General features: G+C 43.5%; 1 protein-coding gene across 2 annotated transcripts; it reads left to right on the top strand.

Annotated features, from left to right (window-relative positions):
* LOC144695897 (protein JTB-like) lies at positions 1 to 24,596 on the top strand. Of its 2 annotated transcripts, XM_078566979.1 has the most exons (7): positions 901 to 975; positions 1,150 to 1,166; positions 2,276 to 2,383; positions 3,400 to 3,440; positions 6,446 to 6,531; positions 14,021 to 14,094; positions 23,875 to 24,596. In XM_078566979.1, the coding sequence occupies exons 3-7, from the start codon at positions 2,310 to 2,312 to the stop codon at positions 24,029 to 24,031; spliced, it is 432 nt and encodes a 143-aa protein (XP_078423105.1). In that variant the 5' UTR covers positions 901 to 975; positions 1,150 to 1,166; positions 2,276 to 2,309; the 3' UTR covers positions 24,032 to 24,596. The 2 variants fall into 2 exon arrangements, with proteins under 2 accessions (XP_078423115.1, XP_078423105.1); XM_078566989.1 differs by lacking the exons at positions 901 to 975; positions 1,150 to 1,166 and adding an exon at positions 1 to 35.
* The last annotated feature ends 1,943 nt before the right edge of the window (positions 24,597 to 26,539 follow it).

The following is a 26,539-nucleotide window of genomic DNA, read 5'->3' on the forward strand; positions in this document are numbered from 1 at the left end:
AGGAGAGCGGAGGAGGAGGGGTGGCGGTAGCAGCAGTGAGTAAACTCAATCCCTATCATCCCAGGGTAATGATAAACCCAATGCCGCCCCCCCCCCCCCCATCCCCGGGGCAGTAAGTAAATCCAGCCATGTCCCATCCCAGGGCAGTGAGTAAACCCAATCTTCCCCCACCCCCATCCCGGGGCAGTGAGTAAAACCCTAACCCCACCCCCCAGACCGATACCCCCTACCCATCCAGGCACTGCACCCTGATCCTGTAACACCCCAGCTACTCTCTGCCCCCCGCCCTCCCCCGTGTGTACTCTCTCCTGTTCACTGCCATTCAGGAGAAACATCGCACTGATATGATGCCAGATTGCACGTTTGATTTTATCTGAGTGTTTTAGTTTATTATGAAACTACTGGAGTTGGGGAAAATTGTTTGGGTGGGAAGTTTGGGGCCATGTGGGCCTTTCGGAGTATTCTCAACTCGAGGGAACTGGGCTGTCCCTGTGAATGGAATCTTGTTTTTCCATTTCCCTCACTCACTCGCACAAACATACAGGTCATGAGTTCCCAAACTGGAGTCTCCGAGGTGGTTCAATGTTCCACAAGGATCTGGCTTACCATGTTATTTATGTTATTGTATACTGAGAGTGTTTTACTTTGAATAGCAGATACTGCTTTTTCCTAGTTAACACAGTGGGGCCGGGCTAAAGCGTGCATTGAAGGCTTGGGAATCTGCAGGGGGTTTAGCACAAACTAGAATTTGAAAACAAGCTGCCTATATTTATATAAATATGCATATTTCTGCTGTGTTAAAATCCTATCTATATGAACAAAGAGTTGAGTTTCAGGACCATGATATTGTGACAAATAGGAAGGCTTTTTTTATTTAGGCAGCTCCAAGTTGCAAATTATTTGTGACAATTGTGACAAATGGATGTAAAGCTACCTGCATACAAAGAGCAAGGTGTAATCTACAGCTCAATTTGGAGCTGTAGATTACACCTTGCTCTTTGTACGCAGATAGCTTTACATCCATTTGTCACAATTGTCACAAATAATTTGCAACTTGGAGCTGCCTAAATAAAAAAAGCCTTCCTATTTGTCACAATATCATGGTCCTGAAACTCAACTCTTTGTTCATATAGATAGGATTTTGTTTGCGTTGAGTTATTTGTTTTGTGAGTATAATCCTCCGTTACTATTGAGTTTGTTGACTAATTAAGTCAAAGTTGTTTGGCGACAACCGCTTCTTGAAATGTGACCACATGCAGTGCTTGAGCACTTTATGTCGGCTGCAAGTTCAGGGCAGTACTTAGCCACTGCTGCATTGCTAGGGGTCCTATATTTCATATGACATTAAACGCAGCCCAGTCAGTCTGTCTTAGGTGGATGTTAAATATCCCATGGCAATATTTAAGAAAAGCAGAGGCATTTGCCTGGTGTCTCAGCCAACATTTATCCAACACTACCAAACAGATTAATCATTTATCTCATTACTGTTTGTAGGACCAAAGTGTACACTGGTTGCTGCACTTGGCTCATAATAAGTGACAGTATTTCAGATGTAATACATTGATTGTGAAGTGTTTGGGAGGTTCTGAGGTATTGAAATATGCTATATAAAGATGATTTTTTTTCCCTCCCCTATTTGGTACATTATTCTCTCTAAATCCAGGTGAAACACAGAACCAAAATGCAATTGCACCTGTTTTTATTTTTTAAATATAGAACTGATTCATGGGAGTGACTTCCAAATAGTAATCTAATTTCTATGTCAAATCCAGTCTGAAACAGGCTGAGTTTATTACATTAACTAACTTCATTAAGTGGACTGCTATATGGTTACTCCCAGGTAACCATTATTACAATATATACTGTGTCTGCAATGTGGTATAAGTTATTCTTCAATAAAGTTGTATTGATATAGATGAATAAAGGACCCTCCTACTATCCTGCACTCCACTGACACTCGGGAAGACTCCTTTTTTTTTAAAGTAAAGTAAGAGGAATGTTTTGTAGTACGTTTTTTAAAAGTTTACTTCCTAAAATAACTGGAATGAGATACTCAGACTAATCTAATTTTATGGTTCAGGTGACAAAGTTGAGTGTTCTTTCAGTTGACATTTGAACACCTCTATTAGGTTACAGAGTGCGTTCGTGCTCCCAGGCATTATTTCTGGAATCTTTTGAAGTGTATTTTTATAATTAGATCACTATCAAATGTGAGCCATGATTTTTTTCTAAGTGGGTAAATGCACTTCCTAACATTCCTATTGTTTTATTGCAGCAAGTAAGGTGCTGAGAGTGGAGAAGGAAAAAAAATGTTGCAGTTGGCAGAGTTGGTGTATCTTCTGGTTTATCTGTGTACAATATGGAATATGTTCACATCTTTCAGGTAAAATAAGCTTATGTGCAGAGTCGAGTTTTGAGTTTGACTGGCCTTGCCAACAAATTTAACCTGCTAAAATTGCTGCACAATTGGAAAATAACCTATTTAAAGCAATTTTGATGTGTCATTTGAGCCTCACTGAACCCCAAAGAGCCCTTTGTTGCTTTGTTTGATGTTTATATTTTATTTAAAGTGCTGCATTTGCCCCATTGTTGTAGTGCTGTTTTAGGAACAGACACGTTAGTAAATCTATTGATTTGGTCCTGGTAGAACACCTCCAGGCAAATCAGTTTGGGACTTTGGGAAATCGTAGCTGCAGCTTTAGTCCACTTGGCTGAGTGTGGGCATGGCAATGGAAAGTGAAGCACCCTTCTAAGAGTTTGAAGTATGACATGTGTAAAGGCTTGCAGCCTTTTGATTCCACAGAAAATGTGCAAAGTGCCTTGGGATTTCACTCTGTTAAAGAAAACATAGAATTGCAAGCTGTTATTGCAGCTCATGATTCCCAACCAATGACAGGTACAGGTGTATAAATTGCTAAACCGATGGTTTATTAAATAAAGGTATCATCTAGGATAGCTGTAATCAATACAGAACAGAATGCCCCAGATTCCTTTCCTGCTCTTTAATAATGTAGCTCATCTCAATTAAGACAGAGTTGTGTGCTACAACTGGCCCCCATCTTCTGGGCTAGTAAGGGGGAAAATGGTCAGGAGTTTCACTTCTGGACCATTACCAGATTAAATTGTTCTTGAAAGTGTTGTACTTGATGAATTATTTGTCACATTGTGTTACCAGAACACTTTTTCTGCTCAAAGCACAGTATGATGAAAGTACCATTTTAATTAGCTTAATGATGCATACAATATTTTCAATTTTACATACTGCATTCAAGAAGGAATCCATCTTAATGACTTCTTTTGATTTCAGATAAATTTAAAACTGAAATGTGCAACATATCAGTTCGCGTATGGTTATATAATGGCTGTATTTTGTTGAATTTATTGTCTGGATTCTTCTAGGGTATGTGAAGCTATTCCATTGCAGTCAGAAAGAAATACAAGTAAGTACTGTCATGATCAAATTTACAAATTGTATCAAAGCTTTGCTTTTCATTTTTGATATTAGAGAAAAAAAGAGCCTTTAAGTACCGAATCCTAACTGCTGTTAAAACCAATGTGCAGTGATACAAGTATTTGGCCACAGAAAATTGAACGTGAGTTCCCCGACATTTTTTATTATTTATTCATTCATGTGATGTCGTGTTGGCAAGGCCAGCAATTATTGCCCTTGGTTGCTCTTGAGTGATGGTGAGACGCCTCCTCGAAAGGTTGAAGTCTGTGTGAGGAAGATGTTATCACAGTGCTGTTAGATGACGTATTTGAAGATTTTAATCCAGAAACAGCAATATAGTGCCTTTAATGTAATAAAAAATCCCAAGGTGCTGCACAGAGGCATTATGTAACAAAATGTAACACAGAACCACTTAGGATGTTGCGTGACTTGGAGGGGAGCTTGCAAATGGTGGTGTTCCCATATGCCTGTTGCCCATGTTCTAGGCAGTAGAATTTGCAGGTTTGGGAGGTGCTTTCAAAGAAGCCTTGACAAGTTGCTGCAGTGCATGTTGTAGATGGCACAGACTGCAGCAATGGCAGAGAGAGTGAGGGTTTAAGGTGAAGGGTGGGTGACAATCAAGCCGGTTGCTTTATCCTGGAAGGTGTCAAGATTTTTGAATGTCATTGGAGCTGCACTCATCCAGGCAAGTGGGGAGTATTCCATTACACTGCTGACTTGAGCCTTTTAAATGATGGAAACGCTTGGGGAGTCAAGAATCCACTACTTTTAAAGACAAATAACAAAAAAAGAAGGAACAACATAACCTAAAGTTCCCCACCAAATAGCACACTATCCCAACTTGAATATTTCTCAGCGTTCCTTCATCAAAATTGGGTCAAAATCCTGGAACTCCCCACCTAACTGCATTATGGGAGCACCTTCACCACAGGGACTTGCGCGACGGCCCACCACCTCATTACAGGCACTTAGGGCTGGGCAATAAATGCTGGCCTTACCTGCAATGCCCAAGTCCTGAAATTCATTTAAAACATATTGGGCAGAATTTTACGTCCCATGGGCCCAACCCGATCGGGCGTAAAATAGTGCGCGATGACGTTGGGCGAGCGTCCTGATGTCATTGCGCACTCGCGCGATATTTTGGTTGGCAAGCGCACGCAAGAGCCGGCAGCGCGCCAGCTGACAATTAAGAGGCCATTAAAGTATTAAGGGAGATTTTTCGCTGCCCATCCAACCTTGCAGTTGGTGGGCAGGCGAATCAGCCAGGCAGCCTTTGTAGTTTTGAGGAAACCTCATCCACGGGCAAGATGAGGTTTTTGACAATTAAAAAAAAATGTTTTTACATAATTTTTATTATATGTTCATGTGAGTGAGTCCTATGTGGGGACAATTTTTTTCAGAATTTTCAACTCTTTATTTTTGATTTTAAAACTCTTCAGCTCCCTGAAGCAGCTCCCTGCCTCCAGGGAGCTTTCGTTGTACGGTCCCCTGCACAGACTTCAGCGCTCACCCTCCTCCTGCCCCCACCCCGGCAGCACTGAGCCTTTCAGCATGTGTTTCACGCTGGCTGGCTGTTAATTAGCCAGCCAGCGTGAAATCGCGGTTGGGGGCCGATCGCCAGCAGTGGACTGTTTCCCGACCGCTCCCAGGCCCGCCTATCGAGCCCGCCCGAAGACACGAAAGTCCTGCCCATTAAGATTTGCTTTCTTGCATGTGCCACTCTGTTGAGATCAGGTTTTATGTCTGGTAAGTTAATTCAGGATCGTTTATGCTTTTGATGTGCAAAAGCATGATGAAAAATTACACCTAAAATAAATTGAACTTGAGTAACTATGGCCTTGATTTACTATTAAAATACTAATGTGTACAGATGAATTAGATTATTAGCTGGTAATTTTTGAAAAGAATATATATAACTCAGTCCTGTTCTGGCCTTGGTTACAAGAAATTGCAGTGTAATAATGTAGATTTTCCCCTATTAAATTGAGGGTCACACATGTACACAGAGTTTTACAGAGCTCAATGAATGGGTAAACAATTTATTTCCAGACTGCAGCACATTTGAGATTGTTAATGTAGCACTTCAAAAACCATAATATCTTACATAAAGCTTACTTGTATGGGTCCTAGAATAGTCAAGCCTGCCTTAATTTTGAGATGTATCAGGAAACAAAGCCATCTGGAGCCTTTTCAACTGGAAATCACTCATTCGTCCGATTAGCTCAATAGTCTACATGTCTTTAAAGAGCTGTTTCTTATTTCCTAATAGGAATCAGTAAGCAGTTCTTTTTTTAATTACAGTATGAAGATTAGAAACATTGTGAAAGGAAAGGGTAGTGTGATGTTGAGCTAAAAGATGACTGGGCATGAAGAGGAATTTGTGAATTATCTTTGTTGTTTTTCTTGCACTATATAAATTGCTTAGTGCTAATGTGACACTTGACTTGATAGGCTGCAAATACATTGATATTTCTCTTGAAAGTCAAGACATGACTTGTATGTTATGTATAATGTAGTTCAAGGACCCATTGAGGGAAAGACTTACCTGATCTTTGCTAACAGCTCTCTGAAGCTGGTTGTCATTCTGTGTGGAAGTGTGGTCCAAGTTCATTTGTCATCTTTTTCTTCTTGCTTATTCTGGGAAAGTACTTGATCTTCGCTTTGTGCCTTCCCCTGCTATTCTCCACCCACTCCCATAAGTTTATTACCTGTCTTGTGGGGATCACAGATACATTGGCTGTGCTTGTTCACTGAATATCCTGTACCACTGGATAGGCCCAAAAGACGATATATTTGCTTTTTAGAGTTTTGCTAGTTAACTGCAACTATGAAAAAATTGAGATGAATTAATTCAGGGAAAATAAATGTAACTTTTGAAGGTAACTTATTTTAAAATGTCAATTGTTACAAAATATTTAAACATTAGTTTATAGGAAAAAAAAATCATAATAACATTCCAGAACTTGATTTTTATTATCTTTATGAATTAAACAGCAAGTATTTTGCAATCAAGACCTTGCTGGGAAAAAGAAGAATTCAGCATTATAAGAGAATGCACTCCATGCAGTGATTATGAAAAGGTATTGTGTGCATGTAATTTACAAACATTAGTAATTATATTAATTAAGATAACATTAATAAAAATAACTAAGACATTTATTTATTACCCTTGTGTCTTTGCTATATGGACAACATATACCAGGAACTAACCAACCTGCTCTCAATGTCACTTCATAACTAGTTAGTAAATTGTGCAGAATAACAATATATTGGATTGTAATTTGTTGAAGATCCAAATATGCTATGTCTACAGGCTTCGCCTTATGTATCCTGCTGGGTACAACCATAAAATGCTCCAGTAAGTCCTGTTGACTCTTCCCAATCCTATTATGATTTTCTAAGTGCCCTGTTATCATCATCCTAATTATGGATTCTAATATTTTCCCTACTACTGATATCAGGCTAGCTGGTCTCTAGTTCACCACAATGATCTGTTCTGCTTCTACCCCTAACTTTACTTTCATTAATCTATTCCTATTTGTATTCCGATATAAGTTTTTGCAATCTGTTTATATGTTTCTTGCTAGTTTATTCTCATTCTATTTTCAATTTTTTTGTCATCCTTTAAATTCTAAATCCTCCCAATCCTTATATGTAGTACTCTTTTTGGCAACAGTATAAGCTTCTTCATTTAATCTAATACTATCTTTAAATTCTTGTTGGCCACAATTGGATCTTCATTCTCCGATGAGGATTTTATTCTTCATGGGGAATGTATATTCATTGCGAATTATGATTTAACTCTTTAACTGTTTGGCATTGATCATCAGTTGTCAACAACTACTACTTGTATTAATATAGTATTTTTATTGCAGTAAACCATCCCAGGGTGGTTCACAAGTGTGTTATAAAGCAAAATCTGACATTGAGCCACATAAGGAGATATTGGGGTAGATGACAAAAAAATTGGTCAAAGTGCGAGAGAAAGGTAGAAGCAGAGAGGCTTACTGAAGGAATTCCAGAGCTTAGTGCCTTATCAGCTGAAGGCACAACTGCCAATAGTGGAACAATTAAAATCAGGAATGCTCAAAGGCCAGAGTTAGAGGAATGCAAATAACTTATATAGTTGTGGGACGGGAGAAATTACTGAAATAAGGCAAGGTGAACGCCTGGAGGGATTTGAAAACTCGAATATCAATTTTAAAATCGAGGCATTTCATAACCAGCAACCACTATAGGTCAGTGAGGAGAAGGGTGGTTGGTGAATGGGACTTGTTGCAAATTAGGACACAAACAGCAGAGTTTGGCATAACCTCAAGTTTGCAGAGGATACAATGTTAGAGGCTGGTCAGGAGTGCATTGAAATAGTCAAGTCTAGTGGTAATGGAGGCACAGACGAAGGTTCCAGCAGCAGTTGAACTGAGGCAGGGGCAGTATTAGGCAGTACTACAGAAGTGGAAATAGTTGGTCTTAGTGCTGGCACATATATCTGGTTGAAAGCTCACCTTGGTATGAAATATGACACCAAGGTTGCGAACAGCTTCGTTCAGCTCCGGAGTGTTGCCAGGGAGAAAGATGGGGGAGAATTTTCTCCCCGTCGGGCGGGCCATTCGGGAGCAGGTGCGGGCGGGCACAAAGCTGATTGCCATCCGCGATCGGCTCCGTGCCACCATTTTATGTGGGGGCCCAATTAAGGTTTCCCCAGCGTGAAACGCGGCTCCCGAGGTCAGCGGGAGAGGGCGGGCGGCGGCAGGATTGCAATGACCGCCAGATCCAATGGTGACCCCGCAGCCTGTTTAAATAGCACTCCTGGAGCCTTGCAAAGGCTGTGAATCATGGCAAACAGAAGGGCTCCCCAGAGTACTGCTGGTGAGCAGGCCAGGCAGGAGGGTAGGTCAGCGGGGCACTGTGCCCCTCGCTTTTCCGACGAGTGCCTTGCTGCCCTCCTGGAGGAGGTGGCAGCATGGCGGGAGAGGACAGGAGGAGGAGGCCCTCCCCACATGACCAAACGTGCCTGGGAGGAGGTGGCGGACATAGTTAGCTCCCACGATGTGGTGCGACGTACCTGGGTCCAGTGCCACAAGTGTTTCAATGACATCTTGTGCTCGGGAAGGGTAAGTACCATGTTGGCATTAGTAATAACACAGCAGGTAGGCTTTCCCCCAGCCCCCTCCCAACTCTGAGTGCAGTTACAGCATTGAATCATTCACGGCATGTGTCCCTCGCTGGGTGGGCCAGCAGATATTGCCCATGCCTAGTTCACCCCGAGAGGGTTGTGCTGAAATGGATTCTGCACCAGCAGCAAGTGGTAGACTGAAACCAAGGCGCAGGACTGGAACTGCAAAACATGTCAAAGCCAGGCTGCTGACGTGCTGGGAGGGGAGCTTCCAAGTGGCAGGGGACCCACCCATCTGCTGCCCTTGGTGTTCCACGTGCTTGTGCATCCTTGCTTTGCAAGGTTAAACCGTGTCATGGCAAATGTGATGGAGGCAGCATGTGGGCAAGGGGGGTCAGCCCTGGCTTCTCAGTCTGAGGGTGCAGCAGCTGCGGGGTCACGATTCACTGGAGCCCTGCAATGTCCCACTCAGGTGAGGATGGCAGGGATACGATGGGAATCCAGGTACAGGATGGATTAATCAATGCTCCTCTGTCCTTTTCAGGAGAAGACTGCACACAAAGCCGCCAAGTGGATGCGGACTAGCGGAGGCCAGGCCAAGTTGGCCATAATCACCAGATACGAGCAGGAGGCGATGGAGCTGGAGAGACACCTTGCACCCAGGTCCACTGGTGGCGGTGAGGCTGGGGTACCTGGGGGAGGTAAGATTGCCGTGCACGTAGGTCACCAAGTGTGTCCCAGCAGCCATCCCACTGTTGAATGTTCAGTGATTTAAGCTTCCAACATGGGTTGACCATTGATTATAGAAAGATGAGCACATACTGATCTAGGGGCCAGCATGCACATTGACATTGTCTCCACTTGACCTAATCAAATGTCCTTGTTCTCCCTTTCAGCATCACCAGAGCAGAGCCGAGAGGAGGAGGCAGAGGGTCCACCTCTAACGCCTGAGGGCCCAGAACAATTAGAATCACCAGGGTCACACCATCTCTGCCAGGCAGGCACCAGCGCAGATACTAGCACCTTGGTGAGAATTAGATCGTTGGCTAGTGTCCCGGGCACAGCAGTGAGGGCACTTCACACTCACTTGGGGTGCAGGCAGAGACAGAGAGTGCCCATGGCGCTGGCAGTCGGAAGACTGCAGGGGACCAGTCACATGCTCAGTTGGTGGCTGATGATGCGCCTCTGGAGTCGTCCCTGAGGCAGCAGAAGCTGGAAGTCCAACAGGGTGTGCGGGAGGATCTAGTGGAGATACATGAGGCAATGCATGGCATGGTTTCCGTGCTGGAGGAGTCCACGCGGAGCATCACTGATACAATGAACCTCATGCCGAGCACCATGCTTCCTCCGTGGAGAGAGTGGCCACTCCCGTGCAGAGGCTCCTCCAGGAGAACAATCAGGGCCTCCTGGGGTTGCGCTTGGACCTGCAAGCCCTCACAGAGGCATTGACCTCAGCTGGTCGGTGGCAGTGTGGGAGATGGATTGGGCACCAAGTATCCCAGCTGGGTGCCCATCCATCAGTGGTGAGCAGGGAGGTCCGAAGCGACCTCACGTCGGCACAGGAGCTGCCTGTCGTCTCTGCGGGCTCCTCTCAGGGCACTCCGGATGAGGGTAGCAGCTCCTCTGCCCCTCTGTCAGTGACTGTGGGATCCGATGAGGCTGTGGCAACTGGGGATATGCCAGCCATGGAACTGGCAGCTCCCTCCAAGGCGGGCCCATCAAAGGCTCCATGGGCCAGAGGACGCCCACCAAGTTCATCGAGGCCAACAGGACAGCACAGTGAGCAGGCTGTCTCAAATGCCAGTGCCAGCGAGGGAGCAGCACCTAGATGTAGCACCCGGAAGCATAAGCTTAAGGCACCTTAGGGACACCACGGGCTTCTCACTGGTGGTTTTATGTTGCTCCGCTGTTGATGACAAGTTGGTGTGATGCTGAACACCTTTGCAGTCAGTTTCTTTTCTGCTTTATTTTGTTAATTCATTTAAATGTTTATATGTGAACAGGGCTCAGGGTGTGATTCCTTACTTCTGCAGGTGGATGAGAAACCATGATGTTGTGAGTGACTTGTTTGCCATTGAGCTTTATTGACAAGGCACATTGTTAATGTTCCTAACCAGGCAGATGATGCTCTCAGGTATCGAATATGGAGCCTGCAGCCCTAGTGTATGTTGGAGGTCCATCTGTAGTGGGCTAGCTGAAGGTTCACTGGATTAAAGCCTCCTGAGTGTCCCTGTTTCCCTAGAGGATGCCCGGGTCAACATCTGCCCCCTCAGCATTCTCATGTGCGTGCTCATCCTCGGACTCACTACTGGACTTATCATGTGCAGCCGGAGCATCTGTGTCTACATCATCTTCTTCCACTGCGTCCCCTCTTTCCAACGCCAGATTGTGGAGAGTGCAGCATGCAACCACCATCGGTGACACACGATCTGGGGGGTATTGGAGTGCACCCCCTGAACGGTCCAGGCATTGGAAGCGCATCTTGAGAAGACCGATGGTTCTCTCTACCACAGGCCTTGTGGAGGCGTGGCTCCTCTTGTACCGCTGCTTGGCCTCTGTTCTTGGATGATGGAGAGGCGTCATGAGCCACCTTTTGAGGGAATAGCCCTTGTCCCCCCAGCAACCATCCATCCAGCCGGGCTGGAGCACTGAAGAGCCTCGGCACCTGTGAGTGCCTGAGGATGTAAGCATCATGGGAGCTGCCTGGGTACCTTGCACAGACTTGCAGAATCTGCATCCTATGGTCACACACTATCTGCACATTCAAGGAGTGGGATCCCTTCATGTTGACAAAGGCACCTGCTGGCACCTTGATGGCCACATGTGTGCAGTCGATTGCACCCTGGACACTGGGGAAGCCAGCAATCACTGCGAAGCCTCTGGCTTGCTGTGTCTGGCTGGCGTCCCAGCGGTAGTGAATGAAAGTCAATGCAAACCTGAACAGAGCGTTTGTCACCTGCTTGATACAAGTGTGGACAGCTGACTGGGAGACTCCGCATGGAAAGAGCCGGAGACATAGAAGTTGAGGGCAGCTGAAACCTTTAACACCACTGGCAGGGGGTGCCCACCCACACAGTTGGCGCAGATCTCAGGGCCTATCATCTGACAAATGGAGGTGACTGTCTCCCTTGAGAGATGGATCCTCCTTCGGCACTGCACCTCAGACATATTGCGGTAGCTGCTTCGCCACCTGTATACCCTGGCAGCAGGATAGTGGCGTCTTCTGCAGCCTCTTCCACCTTGCACTTCCTGTTGGCCCTGCGCCCCTTGTGCCTGTGCCTGCCCTCCCAAAGGTGGCTCCCCTGGAGGCTGAATATGGACTCCTGGTCTCCTCCCCCCTTCTGGCCCTCCCTTCCTCCTCCTTAGAGGTGCCTCCAATGGAGAGCACAACTCTCATTCCCAGAATAAGGGAAGGCTTCCTGAAACCAACAAGGCCCCAAAAATGATGTTTACTCCAGAGTCCTGACCTGAAGCCTGTTACTCCTGTCCAAGCAGCTGTGAAAAGTTTTGAAGCATTCCTGCTCACACAGGCAAGTAGCAGTAAGTTTAAGCATTAAATGTCTGACAAATAACACGTGCGACCCCACTCACCCCTCTTATCCTGCCCGTAGATGAGGTTTATAAAAATGTCTCCTATCCGCCTGCCCGTTGTGGACGTGCGACGACCTGAAGATCGCACGGGCCCCGAAAAATCGGCTCTATTACTGGCTCAAAGGCCTTAATTGGCCTGTTAATTAATGGCGGGCACACATCGGAGATCACCACGCATGCGCCCGTCCACTGAAATATCACTTTGGCGCACGGTGACATCGGGATGCATGTCCGACGTCACCGCACGTCATTTTATGCATCAGTGTGCAGGGGCCCCGCATGCCGATGTGAAAATTCTGCCCATGGAGTCGGTGGCTAGAGGATGGAGTTTGCAGTGGAGAACTAAGATAATGACTTTGTTTTCCCCTTATTTAATTGGAGGAAATTTCTGCTTGTTCTGTATTGGATGTCAGACAAGCAGTCTGATAATTTTGAAACAGTGGAGGAGTCGCAAGGTAGTGGTGAGGGAGAGCTGAGTGACATCAGCATACATATGAAAATGCTGAGTTTTTAGATGATGTCATCAAGGGCCATCATGTAGATGAGAAATAGGAGGGACAAAGGGACAAAAAGGGGACACCGGAGTTTACAGTGCTCGAAGAGAGGCCATTGCAGATGATTCTCTAGCTACGATTAGACAGATAAGAATGATACCAGGCAAAATGCAGTGCCAACCAGCTGGATGATGGTAGAGAGGTGTCAGAGAAGGATAATATCATCATCTGTGTTAAAGGTTGCAGAATTGTTGACAAAGATGAGGAGAGAGAGTTTATCTTTGCCACAGTCACATAAGATGATATGGCAAAGCTAAACTCTCTCCTCATCCACCTTAACCAACTCATCCTTCATATCAATAAAGTTTACTTTGTTCAAATTTGAGATCTGAGTTTCTGACTTAACCAGATCACTCTCAAGCTCAAAACAAAATTCTATCATATTGTATTCACTCATTCGAGAGGCTCCAGTTATACAAAGCTATTAATTAACCTGTCTCATTACACATTAGATCCGAAATAGCCTGCTCCCTTGACATACTGATCTATCTAGAATACATTCCATGAACTTGTCCTCCACATTCTTACTGCAAATTTGGTTTGTCCAGTCTATATGAAGGTTAAAGTCCTGCACGATTACTCAATTACCCTTATTACATGTGCCTTTAATTTCCTGATTGATACCCTGTCCAGCACTGCAACCACCATTAGGACCCTATAACCATTTTCACCAGTGTTCCCTGGCCCTGTTGTCTCTTAGCTCTACTAAAACTGATTCTATATCTTGATTTCCGAGCTAAAGTCCTTTCTCATTACTTGTTTTATTCCATCCTATTCTTTATTATGAGGGCCACGCCCCCTGCCACCCACCATTCTCTCTCCCCCCCCCAACATCCTCACTTTGTCATCTTGGATGAGGCCCTGAGGCTAGCTGAGTAAATTGACACATACGCTTTTCTATTTCTCTTTTTGGTTATGGGAAGAAAATGCAAGAGGAGTAGGAGGAGAAAAAAGCTTATCTTTGAGAAATTGCCCCATTAGAATTGAGCATATTGCTGCTGAATGTGTGTGGAAATATTTGCGACCCAATTAATTCTACCACCTTGATGAATCCTGGTGAAACTAATAATGAAATTAAAGACAGAATATATATAATTATAATACCACAATCACTGAAGCAACGACACAGTTTGCACATCTGAAGCAAATCAGCCATATTATTGAAGAACCAAATTCTAAGTTAATGAAGAATCCGTCATATAGCTAGTGTTGACATGGTTAACTACCCATGCATTTTATATCTTTAAAAAAAACTCCTGATGTATATTTTTGCTGTTATTCTATGATTTATTATCTAACTTTTTGCAGACGGTGCATGTGGAATGTACATTTACTGGGTTTGTGGAAGAAGTAAAGTGTACATCAGACCATAAGTATAGGAGGTAAGGCAAACCCAGAATTCAATTCAATAGAACTCCTTGTTTGTTTTAAGTAAGAAATTATTGACATTGAAAAGGCCTACCTAATCAGTAAATCCCAAATTATCTTCAGGGAAAAAATAATATCCGATACTTGCGTTAGATTAGTTCAGAAACAAAAACAAGTGAAGTTTTGTGTATTTCTGTTTGTTACACTTCACTTGCAAGTTAGTGATTTCCCCATTGGGTTGTCTGTTACCTTTAACTGGGACTATAGTAGCTCTCGCTGTCCACCAATTGGCTGTCATTTCTTTCCCTGTCTGCATTAGAACATAAGGTTGGAATGGCGAAACCAATCACCCCATTAATCCTATTTACATTCACATTTAGCATCCATACGTGATATTTTTTATCTTGTTTCGAGCAAAGTCTGAATTCCTATATTGCTTGTTGACAAGTTTGAATGTTTTAGTAAAGTCTATAACATTCTACTTGTACCCATACAAGAACACTCTCATTCTCTTTAGTAGTTCCCTCTTTTTATTGTCCATCTTTGCCATAAATTTTGCAATGGTGGAGAGTCAGAGATCATACAGTTTCCACCTTTGATTCTATTTCTAACTGCTATAGATGGTCCTTTTTGGATGGGTGTTCAGATGCATTTGGGCACATGAGTTTACTGTAAGTGTTTCATGCACCATTTATGGTGAATCATTGTGGATGTATAATTTTGTGAAGCCCTGACAAACTTGGAGCTGCAGTATTATGGCCAAGTTTTCTTGTGACCCTGTCGACTAAGAAAAATTAATTGAAAACAACCAGTAAATTGACAATCTTATTTGTAAAGAAAATCGAAAGATCTTTACTTGGAGCTTACAACAATAGCAATTTGATGTAGTACTTGCAATTTGATGTAGCTAAACCTCCCATGGTGCTCCACAGAAGCGCAATAACAAAAAAAGTAGACGCTGAGCTAGAGAGGGAGATATTAGGAGGGGGGGGGTAACTAAAATCTTAGAGAGGCATTTTAAGGGAGACCTGAAAGGAACAAAAGAGGTGGAATGATAGAGAGGAAATACCACTCTGGAGTCTAGGACCTGAATTTTACAGTCCTGTCATGGTGGGGACTGTGCCTTTAAAATGCAGTGAGCCATCCTTAACTCCATTGACTTCAGTGGGAATGTGAAAACCCGCTGCTGTAAAATTCCACCCTAAGTGGCAAAAAGCATGCTACTAGTGGAGGGAAGGAGGGAGGCGGCTTGCACAAGTCAGAGTATTCTGTGCTGATAGTAGGGCTGGATGATGTGACAGAGAAAGGAACAGGTAAGGACGTGGATGAATTTAAATATGAGGATGACCATTTTAAATTTGGCCAAAGTAGATTAGCAAGGATAGGAGCAATGGGTGACCAGGACTTGGTGTGGGATAGGGTATGAACAGCTGAATTTTGGATGAGTTAAAGTTTATATGAGGTGGAGGTTGGGGAGACTGGCCAGACGAACATAAGGATAATCAGGTTTAGAGATTCCAGCATCAGATGGGCAGAGATAGCGTTGGAGGTGGGTCTTTGTAATGGAGTGGATTTGATGCCCTTTGAGAAGATGTAGGGATGGAAGCTCAGTTTGGATTTGAACAGAATACCAAGATTGCAAATTTACAAATGCATAGTCTTAGCTTTTTCAATAAATGTTTGCCTTTGACTTTATTAAATCTCACTTTGTTTCCCAAGACATTTCTTAAAGAAAACCCTTAGTGTATTCACAGATTACCCTTCACCTCCCTCCAGCCCATGTATCTCTGAAAGTGTCTACCCTTTAAAGTTACAGAAATTACATGTAATTACATAGAACATACAGCACAAAAACAGGCCTTTCAACCTTCGACTATTTGACCATTATGACTAAAAGCAAAGTACTGCAGATGCTGGAATCTGAAATAAAAACAGAAAATGCTGGTAAAACTCAGCATATCTGACAGCATCTGTGGAGAGAGAAACAGAGTTAATGTTTCGCGTCCGTATGACTCTTGTTCAGAGCAAAAGAGAAATAGAAATATGATTAAATTTATACTGTTTGTGGGGGGTGGAGCAGGTGAAGCTGGATTGAAGGTCAGCGATAGGTGGAGGCTAAGGAGAGATTGACAAAGATGTCATGGACACAATACAAAGATGTCATGGATTCAAGACAAAGGGAGTGTTAATGGTCGTGGTAAGGGCTAAAGAAGGTGCTGATAGTGGCATAAAGGTAAGAAAGCAGAATGTGTTAATAGCAGAATAAGGGTCGGCACTCTGTGAAAGAACAACATGGAACATTCATTACAAGCCCACCGACTCCCACAGCTACCTCGACTACAACTCCTCACACCCTGCTTCCTGTAAGGATTTCATCCCATTCTCTCAGTTCCTTCACATCCGTTGCATCTGTTCCAATGATGCCACTTTCCAAAACGGGACTTCTGCTGTCTTCCTTCTTCTTTAACCGAAGTTTCCCACCCACTGTGGTAGGCAAGGCCCTCAACCGTGTCCGACCCATCTCTCGCGCCCCTCCCCTCCCCTCACACCTTCCCCTCCTTCTCAGAACCATGATAGAGTCCCCCTTGTCTTCACTTTTCACTCCACCAGCCTCCGCATTCAAAGGATCGTTCTCCACCATTTCCGCCAACTCCAGAATGATGCCACCACCAAACACATCTTCCCCTCACCACCCACCTTCACCCGTCAGCATTTCGTAGGGACTGTTCCCTCCGGGATACCCTGGTCCACTCCTCCATCACCCCCAACACCTCATCCCCTTCCCAAGGTACCTTCCCATGCAATCGCAGAAGGTGCAACACCTGCCCCTTACCTCCTCCCTCCCCACTGTCCAAGGGCCCAAACACTCCTTTCAGGTGAAGCAGCGCTTCACTTCAATTTCAGCACCTCCTTCAATTTGGTCTGCTGCATTTGCTGCTCCCAATGTCATCTCATCTACATTTAGGAGACCAAATGCAGACTGGGTGACTGCTTTGTGGAACACCTTGGGCCTGCCCGCAAGCATGACCGAGACCTTCCTGTCACTTGCCATTTCAACACACCATCCTGCTCTTATGCCCACGTGTCCGTCATTGGCCCGCTGCAATGTTCCAGTGAAGCCCAACACACTGGAGGAACAGCACCTCATTTTCTGATTAGGCCTTCCGGACTTAACATTGAGTGCAACAACTTCAGACCATGAACTCTCTCCTCTATCCTCACCCCTTTTTTAAAGAAATATTTTTTATCATCTTATTTTTATTTTCGTTCATTTATTCATTGTTTTATCCCTTTTCTATCCTTTTTCCCCAATCACCGCCCCCTCACCCTGCCCCACCCCACCCCCAAAAAGACCATCTGTTCCTTGTTCTATGTTCTTTCACAGAGTGCCGACCCTTGTTCTGCTACTAACACATTCTGCTTTCTTAACTTTATGCCACTATCAGCACCTTCTTTAGCCCTTAACACTACCATTAATAGTCCCTTTGTCTTGTGTCCATGACTTCTTTGTCAATCTTTCCTTAACCCCCACCCATTGCTGACCTTCTATCCAACTTCACCTGCTCCACCCCACTGAAACAGTATAAATTTCATCATATTTATACTTCTCTTCAGCTCTGAAGAAGTCATACGGCCTCAAAACGTTAACTCTATTTCTCTCTCCACAGATGCTGTCAGACCTGCTGAGTTTTATCAGCATTTTCTGCTTTTATATTGACCATTAGGACCATTTATGCTCCACTTGAGCCTCCTCCCACCGCTCTTCATCTCACCCTACCTGCTTATATATCTATTCCCTTCTCCATTATCTACTTATCTAGCTTTCCCTTAAATATATCTTTACTATTCGCCTCAACTATACTTCTATACTTGTGGTAACAAATTTCACATTTCCATTATTCTCTGGTTAAAGAAGTTTCTTCCGAGTTCTTGAGTGGATTTATCTGCAACTATCTCGCATTTATGACCCTTAGTTTTGGACTCTCAAGTGGAAACATCTTCTCCAAGTCTACTCTCTTCAGCCCCTTCACAATTTTAAATGCCTTCATTTATTGGTGAGAAAACTGATGGGTTTCTGGCAATATTAAATACTATATTAGTTATTTAAATTAAACTGATTTTTAGGTTGAAGTTTATTATTGCTTCACTGATGTGATAACTGTGCTAATTTCTGTGATCTACCTATTTTGCTTTCTTGCCTGTGGGCAAATGTGTGGGTGTAAAGAGTTGAGTGAAAGAAAGTGAGGGAAGAAAATTGTAGCATGTTTTCTTAAATCCATCAAAAAAATGATTTTTTGCTCTGTGATTAGAATACAAAATTAAATGGCTGTTAAATTAGTGCTTAATTAGTAAATTTGGTCAACGATCTGATAAATAATTAACTGGAACATTTGTCATAGTTGAAGTGAATTCCAAGAGGAAAAAATGTGAGCAAAACTTTGCAGGGGAGCTGCATTTGGTGTTCAGTTGCATTTGTGTGCTTGAGTTTACTGTAAATGTTTCAGCTACCATTTTATCGTGAATCATTACGAATGTATAATGTTGTGAAGCCCTGATAAACTTGGAGCTGTGGTATTATGGCCTAGTTTTATTGTGACCCTGTCGGCTAAGAAAAATTAATTGAAAACAAGCAGTATATTGACAATCTTGTATATAAAGAAAATTAGAAGATCTTAAGTTGAGCTGACAACACCAGCAACTTGCGTTTTTAAAGTACTTTCAATTTGATATAGCTAAACCACCCATGGTGCTTCACAGAGACGCAATAACAAATCAGTGGATGCGGAGCTAAAGAGGCAGATATTAGGAGGGGCGCCCAAATGCAGCTGAATGTTGCTCTTGCAAAGACCCAGCAGACACGATGGGCCAAAATAGACTCCTGTGCTGTAACTATCCCATGATGCAGTGAATCCATATGATTTGATACAGTTGATATCATTGAAATTATCTCACATTGAATTCTGTATTGGTATAGGTTAAATATATTTATGGATTAGCTCTTGGAGGAATAACCTGCAAATGCAATTCTTTGGAAAACTATTGCATGTTTATGAAATATCTCCAAGATGTTTTCTGTTGCGTTTTCTATTTATTCATTCATGGGATGTAGACATCGCTGGCTAGGCCAGCATTTATTGCGCATTCCTAATTGACCTTGAGAAGGTGATGGTGGTGGTGAGCTGCCTTCTTGAACCGCTGCAGTCCATATGGTGTAGGTACACCCACGGTGCTGTTAGGGAGGGAGTTCCAGGATTTTGACCCAGCGACAGTGATGGAACGGCAATATATTTCCAAGTCACAATGGTGAGTGGCTTGGATGGGAACTTCCAGTTGGTGGTGTTCCCATGTGTCTGCCACTCTTGTTTTTCTAGATGGTAGCAGTTGTGGGTTTGGAAGGTGCTGTCTAAGAGAGTTGGTGAGATCCTGCAATGCATCTTGCAGATGGTATACGTTCCTGCCAGTGTGTGTTGGTGGTGGAGTGAATGAATGTTTGTGGATGGGGTGCCAATCAAGCGGGCTGCTTTGTCCAGGATTGTGTCAAGCTATCTGAGTGTTGTTGGAGCTGCACTCATCCAGGCAAGTGGAGCGCATTCCACCACACTCCTGACTTGTGCCTTGTAAATGGTAGGCAGTCTTTGGGGAGTTAGGAGATGAGTTACTCACCACAGGATTCCTACCCTCTAATCTGCTCTTGTAGCCACAGTATTTATATGGCTAGTCCAGTTCAGATTCTGGTCAATGGTAATCCCCAGGATGTTGATAGTGGAGAATTCAATGATGGTAATGCCATTGAATGTCAAGGGGCAATGGTTAGATTCTCTTTTGTTAGGGATGGTCATTGCCTGGCACTTGTGTGGCACGAATGTTACTTGCCACTTGTCAGCCCAAGCCTGGATATTGTCCAGGTCTTGCTGCATATTGACATGGACTGCCTCAGTATCTGAGGAGTTGCAAATGGTACTGAACATTGTGCAATCATCAGCGAACATCCCCACTTCTGATCTTATGATGGAAGGAAGGTCATTGATGAAGCAGTTGAAGATGGTTAGGCCTAGGACACTATCCTGAGGATAATCTCTACTGATGTCCTGAAGCTGAGATGGCTAACCTCCAACAACCACAACCATCTTCCTTTGTGCTAGGCATGACTCCAACCAACAGAGAGTTTTCCCCCGATTCCACACTTGATCAAATGCTACCTTGATGTTGAGGGCAGTGACTCTCACCTCACCTCTGGAGTTCAGCTCTTTTGTCCATATTTGAACCAAGATTGTAATGAAGTCAGGAACTGAGTGACCCTGGTGGAACCTGAACTGAGCGTCAGTGTGTAGGTGTTGCTAAGTAAGTGCCACTTGATAGCACTGTTAATGACCCCTTCCATTACTTTACTGATGATGGAGAGTAGACTGATGGGGTGGTAATTGACTGGGTTGGATGTGTCTTGCTTTTTGTGTACAGGACACACCAGGGCAATTTTCCACACAGTCGAGTAGATGCTAGTGTTGCATCTGTACTGGAACAGCTTGGCTAGGGGCGCGGCAAGTTCTGGAGCACAAGTCATCAGTACTTTTTCTGGAATGTTGTCAGGCCCCGTAGCCTTTGCAGTATCCAGTGCCTTCAGCTGTTTCTTGATATCATGTGGAGTGAATTGAATTGGCTGAAGACTGACATCTGTGATTCTGGGCATCCCTGGAGGAGGCCGAGATGGATTATCCACTCAGCATTTCTGGCTGAAGATTGTTGCAAATGCCTCAGCCTTATCTTTTGCACTGACGTGCTGGGCTCCCCATCATTGAAGATGGGGTTATTTGTGGAGCCTCCTCCTCCAGCGAGTTGTTGAATTGTCCACCACCATTTATGACTGGATGTAGCAGGACTGCAGATCTTAGATCTGATTCATTAGTTGTGGGATCACTTAGCTCTATCTATCACTTGTTGCTTATGAGGTTTGACACGCACGTATTCCTGTGTTGTAGCTTCACCAGGTTGATACCTCATTTTTGGGTATGCCTGGTGATGCTCCTGGCATGCCCTCCTCCACTCTTCATTTAACAAGGGTTGATCCTCTGGCTTGGTGGTAATGGTAGAATGGGGGATATGCCAAGCCATGAGGTTATAGATTGTGGGTGAGTACAATTCTGCTACCGCTGATGGCCCACAGTGCCTCATGGTTGCCCAGTCTTGAATTGCTAGATCTGTTTGAAATTTATGCCATTTGGCACAGTGATAGTGCCACACAACACGATGGACGGTATCCTCAATGTGAAGATGGGACTTCGTCTTTGTGCAATGGTCACTCCTATCAATACTGTCATGGACAGATACATCTGTGGCAGGCAGGTTGGTGAGGATGAGGTCAAGTATGTTTTTCCCTCTTGTTGGTTGCCTCACCATCTGCCACAGACTCAGTCTAGCAGCTCTGTCCTTTAGGACTCAGTCAGCTCGGTCTGTGTGGTGCTGCCAAGCCATTCTTGTTGATGGATATTGAAGTCCCCCACCCAGAGAACATTCTGTGCCCTTGGCACCCTCAGTGCTTCCTCTAAGTGGTGTTCAGCATGGAGGAATACTGATTCATCAGCTGATGGGTGATGGTACGTGGTTAACAGCAGGAGGTTTCCTTGCCCGTGTTTGACCTGATGCCATGAGACTTCATGGGGTCCAGAGTCAATGTTGAGGACTCCCAGGGCAACTCCCTCCTGATTGTACACCACTGTGCCACCACCTCTTCCAGTGGGACAGGACACAGCATGTAATGGTGGTGTCTGGGACATTATTTGTAATGTATGATTGCATGAGGATGACTATGTCAGGCTGTTGCTTAAATAGTCTGTGAGACAGCTCTCCCAATTTTGGCACAAGCCCCCAGATGTTTGCAGGGTCAAAAGGGCTGAGTTTGTCATTGCCGTTTCCAGTGCCTGGGTCAATGTTGGTTAGTCTGTCTGATTTCATTCTCTACTGACTTGTTTTAGAGATTTGATACAACTGAGTGGCTTGCTAGGCCATTTCAGAGGGCATTTAAGAGTCAACCACATTGTTGTGGGCCTGTAGTCACATGTAGGCCTGACCAGCTAAAGACGACAGATTTCCTTCCCTAAAGGACTTAGTGAACCAGGTGGGTTTTTACAACAATCGACAATGATGACCATGAAACCATTAAACATTTAATTCCAGATATTTATTGAATTCAAATTCCATTATCTGCCCACCATCTGCCATGGTGGGATTCGAACCTCGGTCCCCAGAGCATTACCCTGGGTTTCTGGAATATTAGTGCAGTGGGAATAGAACTATGCCACTGCCTCCCCTATGACTGTACAAGAAGAATACCTCCAACAGTGCAGAATAGAACTTGTCAACTTGATGTTGAAATTTCATGATCCCTTGCAGTGCCACTGACTGACCCAGGTGGTGTCATTCTTATGTCAAGATTTGGAATTCATCCATGCTGAACATGTTTGCATGTTGTTCAGTGTGCTTTGTGACATCGAACTCTAGTTTATCACTGCCTCTGTCAAACACAACTTTACTTGTTTGGCATCCAATTCTGGACGAGCTGAAGCTTCCTCTGGTTTAAGACTAGGAAGAGTGAAGCCATTTTGTTCAGCCCATGCCACAAACTCCATCCCCTAGCCACAGATTCCACATCTCCCTCTGGTCACTGTCTCTGGCTGAACCAGGCTGTCTTCAACCTCGATGCCCTATTTGACCCTGAGCTGAGCATCTGACCTCGTATCTTCATCTCAAACGCTTGACTATTTCTCTTTCATAATGCCACCCCTCTCCATCCCTGCCTCTACCCAAATGCTGCTGAAGCTCTCATCCATGCTTTTGTTACTTCCAAACTTGACTATTCAATACTCTCCCGGTCAGCCTTCTATCTTCCACTCTGTAAACATGAGCTCATCCAAAGTTTTGTTGCTTGTGTCCTAACTGTCATCTTTATGCTTGCAAACTTACACAGGCTCCTGGTCCACCAACGGCCTGATTTTACTTGTCTTCACATCTCTTGAGGGCCTTGACACTCTCCTTATCTCTGTAAATTCATTCAACTTTCCAAGAGCAGTGCTCCTCCACCTCTGGCACATCATCCACTTCTTTCCCCCAACCATTCACAGTTGTACCTTCGGCTGCCCAAGCTCTGGAATTCCTTCCCTAATCCTCTACACCTTTCCACTACTCTCCTTTTAATTTACTACTTAAAATCTGTCTTGTTGACCATGATTTTAGTCATGCATCTTTAGTAGCTCCTCCTTCAGCTTGGTGTTAATTTTAGTCTGCATTCCTGTGAAGTGCCTTAGCATGTTTTATTACATTAAAGACACTACATAAGTAAAGGTGTTGTAGTAAGGTTATTCCCAGCCTTGTGCAACATTCCTCAGATGTCTGAACGGGCTAATCCTTTGGCTTTGGCTTATTGGCTGCTTTTGGGATCTGTACTTAGCAGATTCTGCAGAGGGGCAAACGACTGTTTTTTGTGGTTAACCAGGGATTTTGTGGGACGCTATGTTTAAGATGGTTATACTGTAGAGGTATAGCTACCGCATACTTAGGCTTGTTTATCACTGCTAAGTTTATTTTAAATTGTTTTACTGTACTGTGAAATACAAAAATGTGCTGCACTGAAACCTATCATATATCCTCTACAATTTGTATTTGAATTATGTATAAAACTCAATGCTGTATGTTTCATTAACCTAGTAGATCTCGATGTTGAACCCAGGAAATTGCCTAATAAAATATATATTAAACTTTACTTTTAATTAGTGTTTTTTTTCACTTCCACCTCTTTGCAGCTGTCGTTCAGTTGAAATGGAAGAGCTGAAGTTCTGGAAGTTCGAAGGAATTGTGGTTTTGGTGGGGGTAATTTTTGCCATCATTGTTATGTTTAGACAAAGGACCCTAGATAGACGTGCTGAACAAAAAGTGCGACGGCAACTTGAGTCAATTTAAGTTTTTCACAATTTTATTGATGTTTGAGAGTTTTGGAAGAGAAGTAACTTGCTTTGTGAATTAACTTTTCTTCAAATGCTGATCCTCATTGTTGTTTATTCTACATTCATGATCCTACCCATGTGCATTGCAGAAATGCAAGAGTTCACATTTTTTTTACTTCAAATAGTACTGCAGCTTTCAAGATGGTTACAAATGTTGAGGTGTAACTACCTGAAGAAGCCATTACTGGTTAGACATTTGCAATATGTATAATATTTATATATGGAGAAGTAATTGTAATATAAAAGCTCTATTTATGTAGAAAATTAATAAATTGGATGGAAATGGTCTGATCAGTATATTGTTTTACCAAATATTATGATATTTAATTTAAAGTATCTTTTCCTTTTGTACAAAACTAATAAAACTGCACATTGGCACTGATTTCAATTTACAATTCTTGTACTAGTGTTAACTACTTTGTACTTTGTGCTGCACTTCGTTTGTATTCCTTCCCACTGTGTCCCTTCTTTCCCCATAGCAGTGTAATCTAAATGTTGTATTAAATGCAGTTTTGAATGCATGTAAGTTGTCTCTTTGGCATTGTTTGTTTGGAATAAAGTCATAAAAGCAGTCAGTTCTTTAAGAAATACTGCATAGCTAACAAGAAGTAACACTATGCATGTTAGATCTTTTATTTTTTCCCCCAAAAGTAAAAGGTTTTATCTAACCACTCTGCATTTTATATCTTACCAAGGGGTCATTATTTCCTCAACAACATTTGGTTAATCCTGTTAAGAGCTTGATCAATATTGTAGAATGTTATTTAAATGGAGGGACACTGTGGAATGCTGTGGTACAGAGGGACTTGGGTAACTCTGTACATGAATCACAAAAAATCAGAATGCAGGTACAGCAAGTAATTAAGGCAAATGAAATGTTAGCCTTCATTGCAAGGGGGATGGAGTATAAAAGTAGGGAAGTCTTGCTACAGTTCTACAGGGCATTGGTGAGAGCACAACTAGAGTACTGTGTACAGTTTTAGTCATCTTACTTAAGGAGGGATATACTTGCATTGGAGGTGGTTCAGAGAAGGTTCACTAGGCTGATTCCTGGGTTGAAGGGTTTGTCTTATAAGGAAAGGTTGAGCAGCTTGAGGCTATACTCATTGGAGTTCAGAAGAATGTGAGGTGATCTTATTAAAATGTATAAGATTCTGAGGGGGCTTGACAGAGTAGATGCTAAGAGGCTGTTTCCTCTCCTGGAGGAATCTAGAATTAGGGTCAGTCACAGTTTAAAGATGAGGAATTTTTGAAGAAGTCATATTTGACTCGATGTTAAATCTGTTTCTCTCTCCACAACGCTACCAGCACTGCTGACTATTTCCAGCTCTTTGTTTTTATTATCTTCAATCAGGTTCCCTGGGTATGTCTTAGCCACCTGTAGGACAAACTTACCAGAGATAGAGGCACAGTGGTATTTATGGAGAGGCTTCCTGGGCTCCCACAACATTGAAACCAGACCCCATGAAGTCTTTTGGCTTCAGGTCAAACATAAGGAAACTTGCTGCTGATTACCACCCACTGACCTCCCTCAATTGATGAATCCTTATTCCTCCATGTTGAAGACCACTTGCAGCAAATGTAAAAGGTCCATTATTAAATCTATACTTATTACGTTGGTGAAGGCTACGTGCCCTCGCAACATCAAAACAAAAGTGCTGCAATCTAGCCTCAGTCCTAGCCGAGCTGTTCTACCTATATAGCTATAATGCAGGTATTTACCCTACAACATAGACAATTGGACAAATCCAACCCAACAAATTAACGCTCCATCACCTCCTCTCAATCATCAGGAAAGTGATGGAAGGAATCACTAGTAACGGCATCAAGTAGCACTTACCAATAAACTGCTTGTTGAACTAGTGTAAGGGTGACGAGCTGCCAGGTGGCATATGATAGGATTCATCCTCACGGTTCACTGCATCCACGTATGTGTGGATTGCCCAAGACACAAAAGTGATGTCCCTTTACACCTTAAATTATCTATGACTGGTTCTGCACAAAGAATTGGGTGAGTTGCTACAACCACTTTCGAGCAAGTTTTCTGCAAATATAGTGAAGGATTCTTTCATGTTTGAGAAGACTATACAGGACTTGTATATCAATAGCAATGCTGTGTTTGTGTGCTCGTCTGACATTGCTAACCTATTCGCCAATGTAATGCTCAAGGAAGCCATAGACATTTGCACTCCGTCACTATATTATGGCGATCTAGATGCACTGCCATTGTCTGAATCTGTATTCATTGAACTTATGAACTCAGCAGTTGAGTTCAGTTTTAATAACACCATGTATGCCCAAATAGATGGTGTTGTCATGGGATCCCCTCTAAGCCCAGCTCTTGCAAACATCTTTGTCAGTTTCCACAAGAAACGCGTCTTCGATGGAATGACACCTAACCTCCTACCCATTGCATATTTCTGATAACGTAGGTGATGCGTTTGCTATTTTTGAATCTGCAGCT

This window comes from Cetorhinus maximus, chromosome 2, assembly GCF_964194155.1.
Source record: "Cetorhinus maximus chromosome 2, sCetMax3.hap1.1, whole genome shotgun sequence".
Lineage (NCBI taxonomy): Eukaryota > Metazoa > Chordata > Chondrichthyes > Lamniformes > Cetorhinidae > Cetorhinus > Cetorhinus maximus.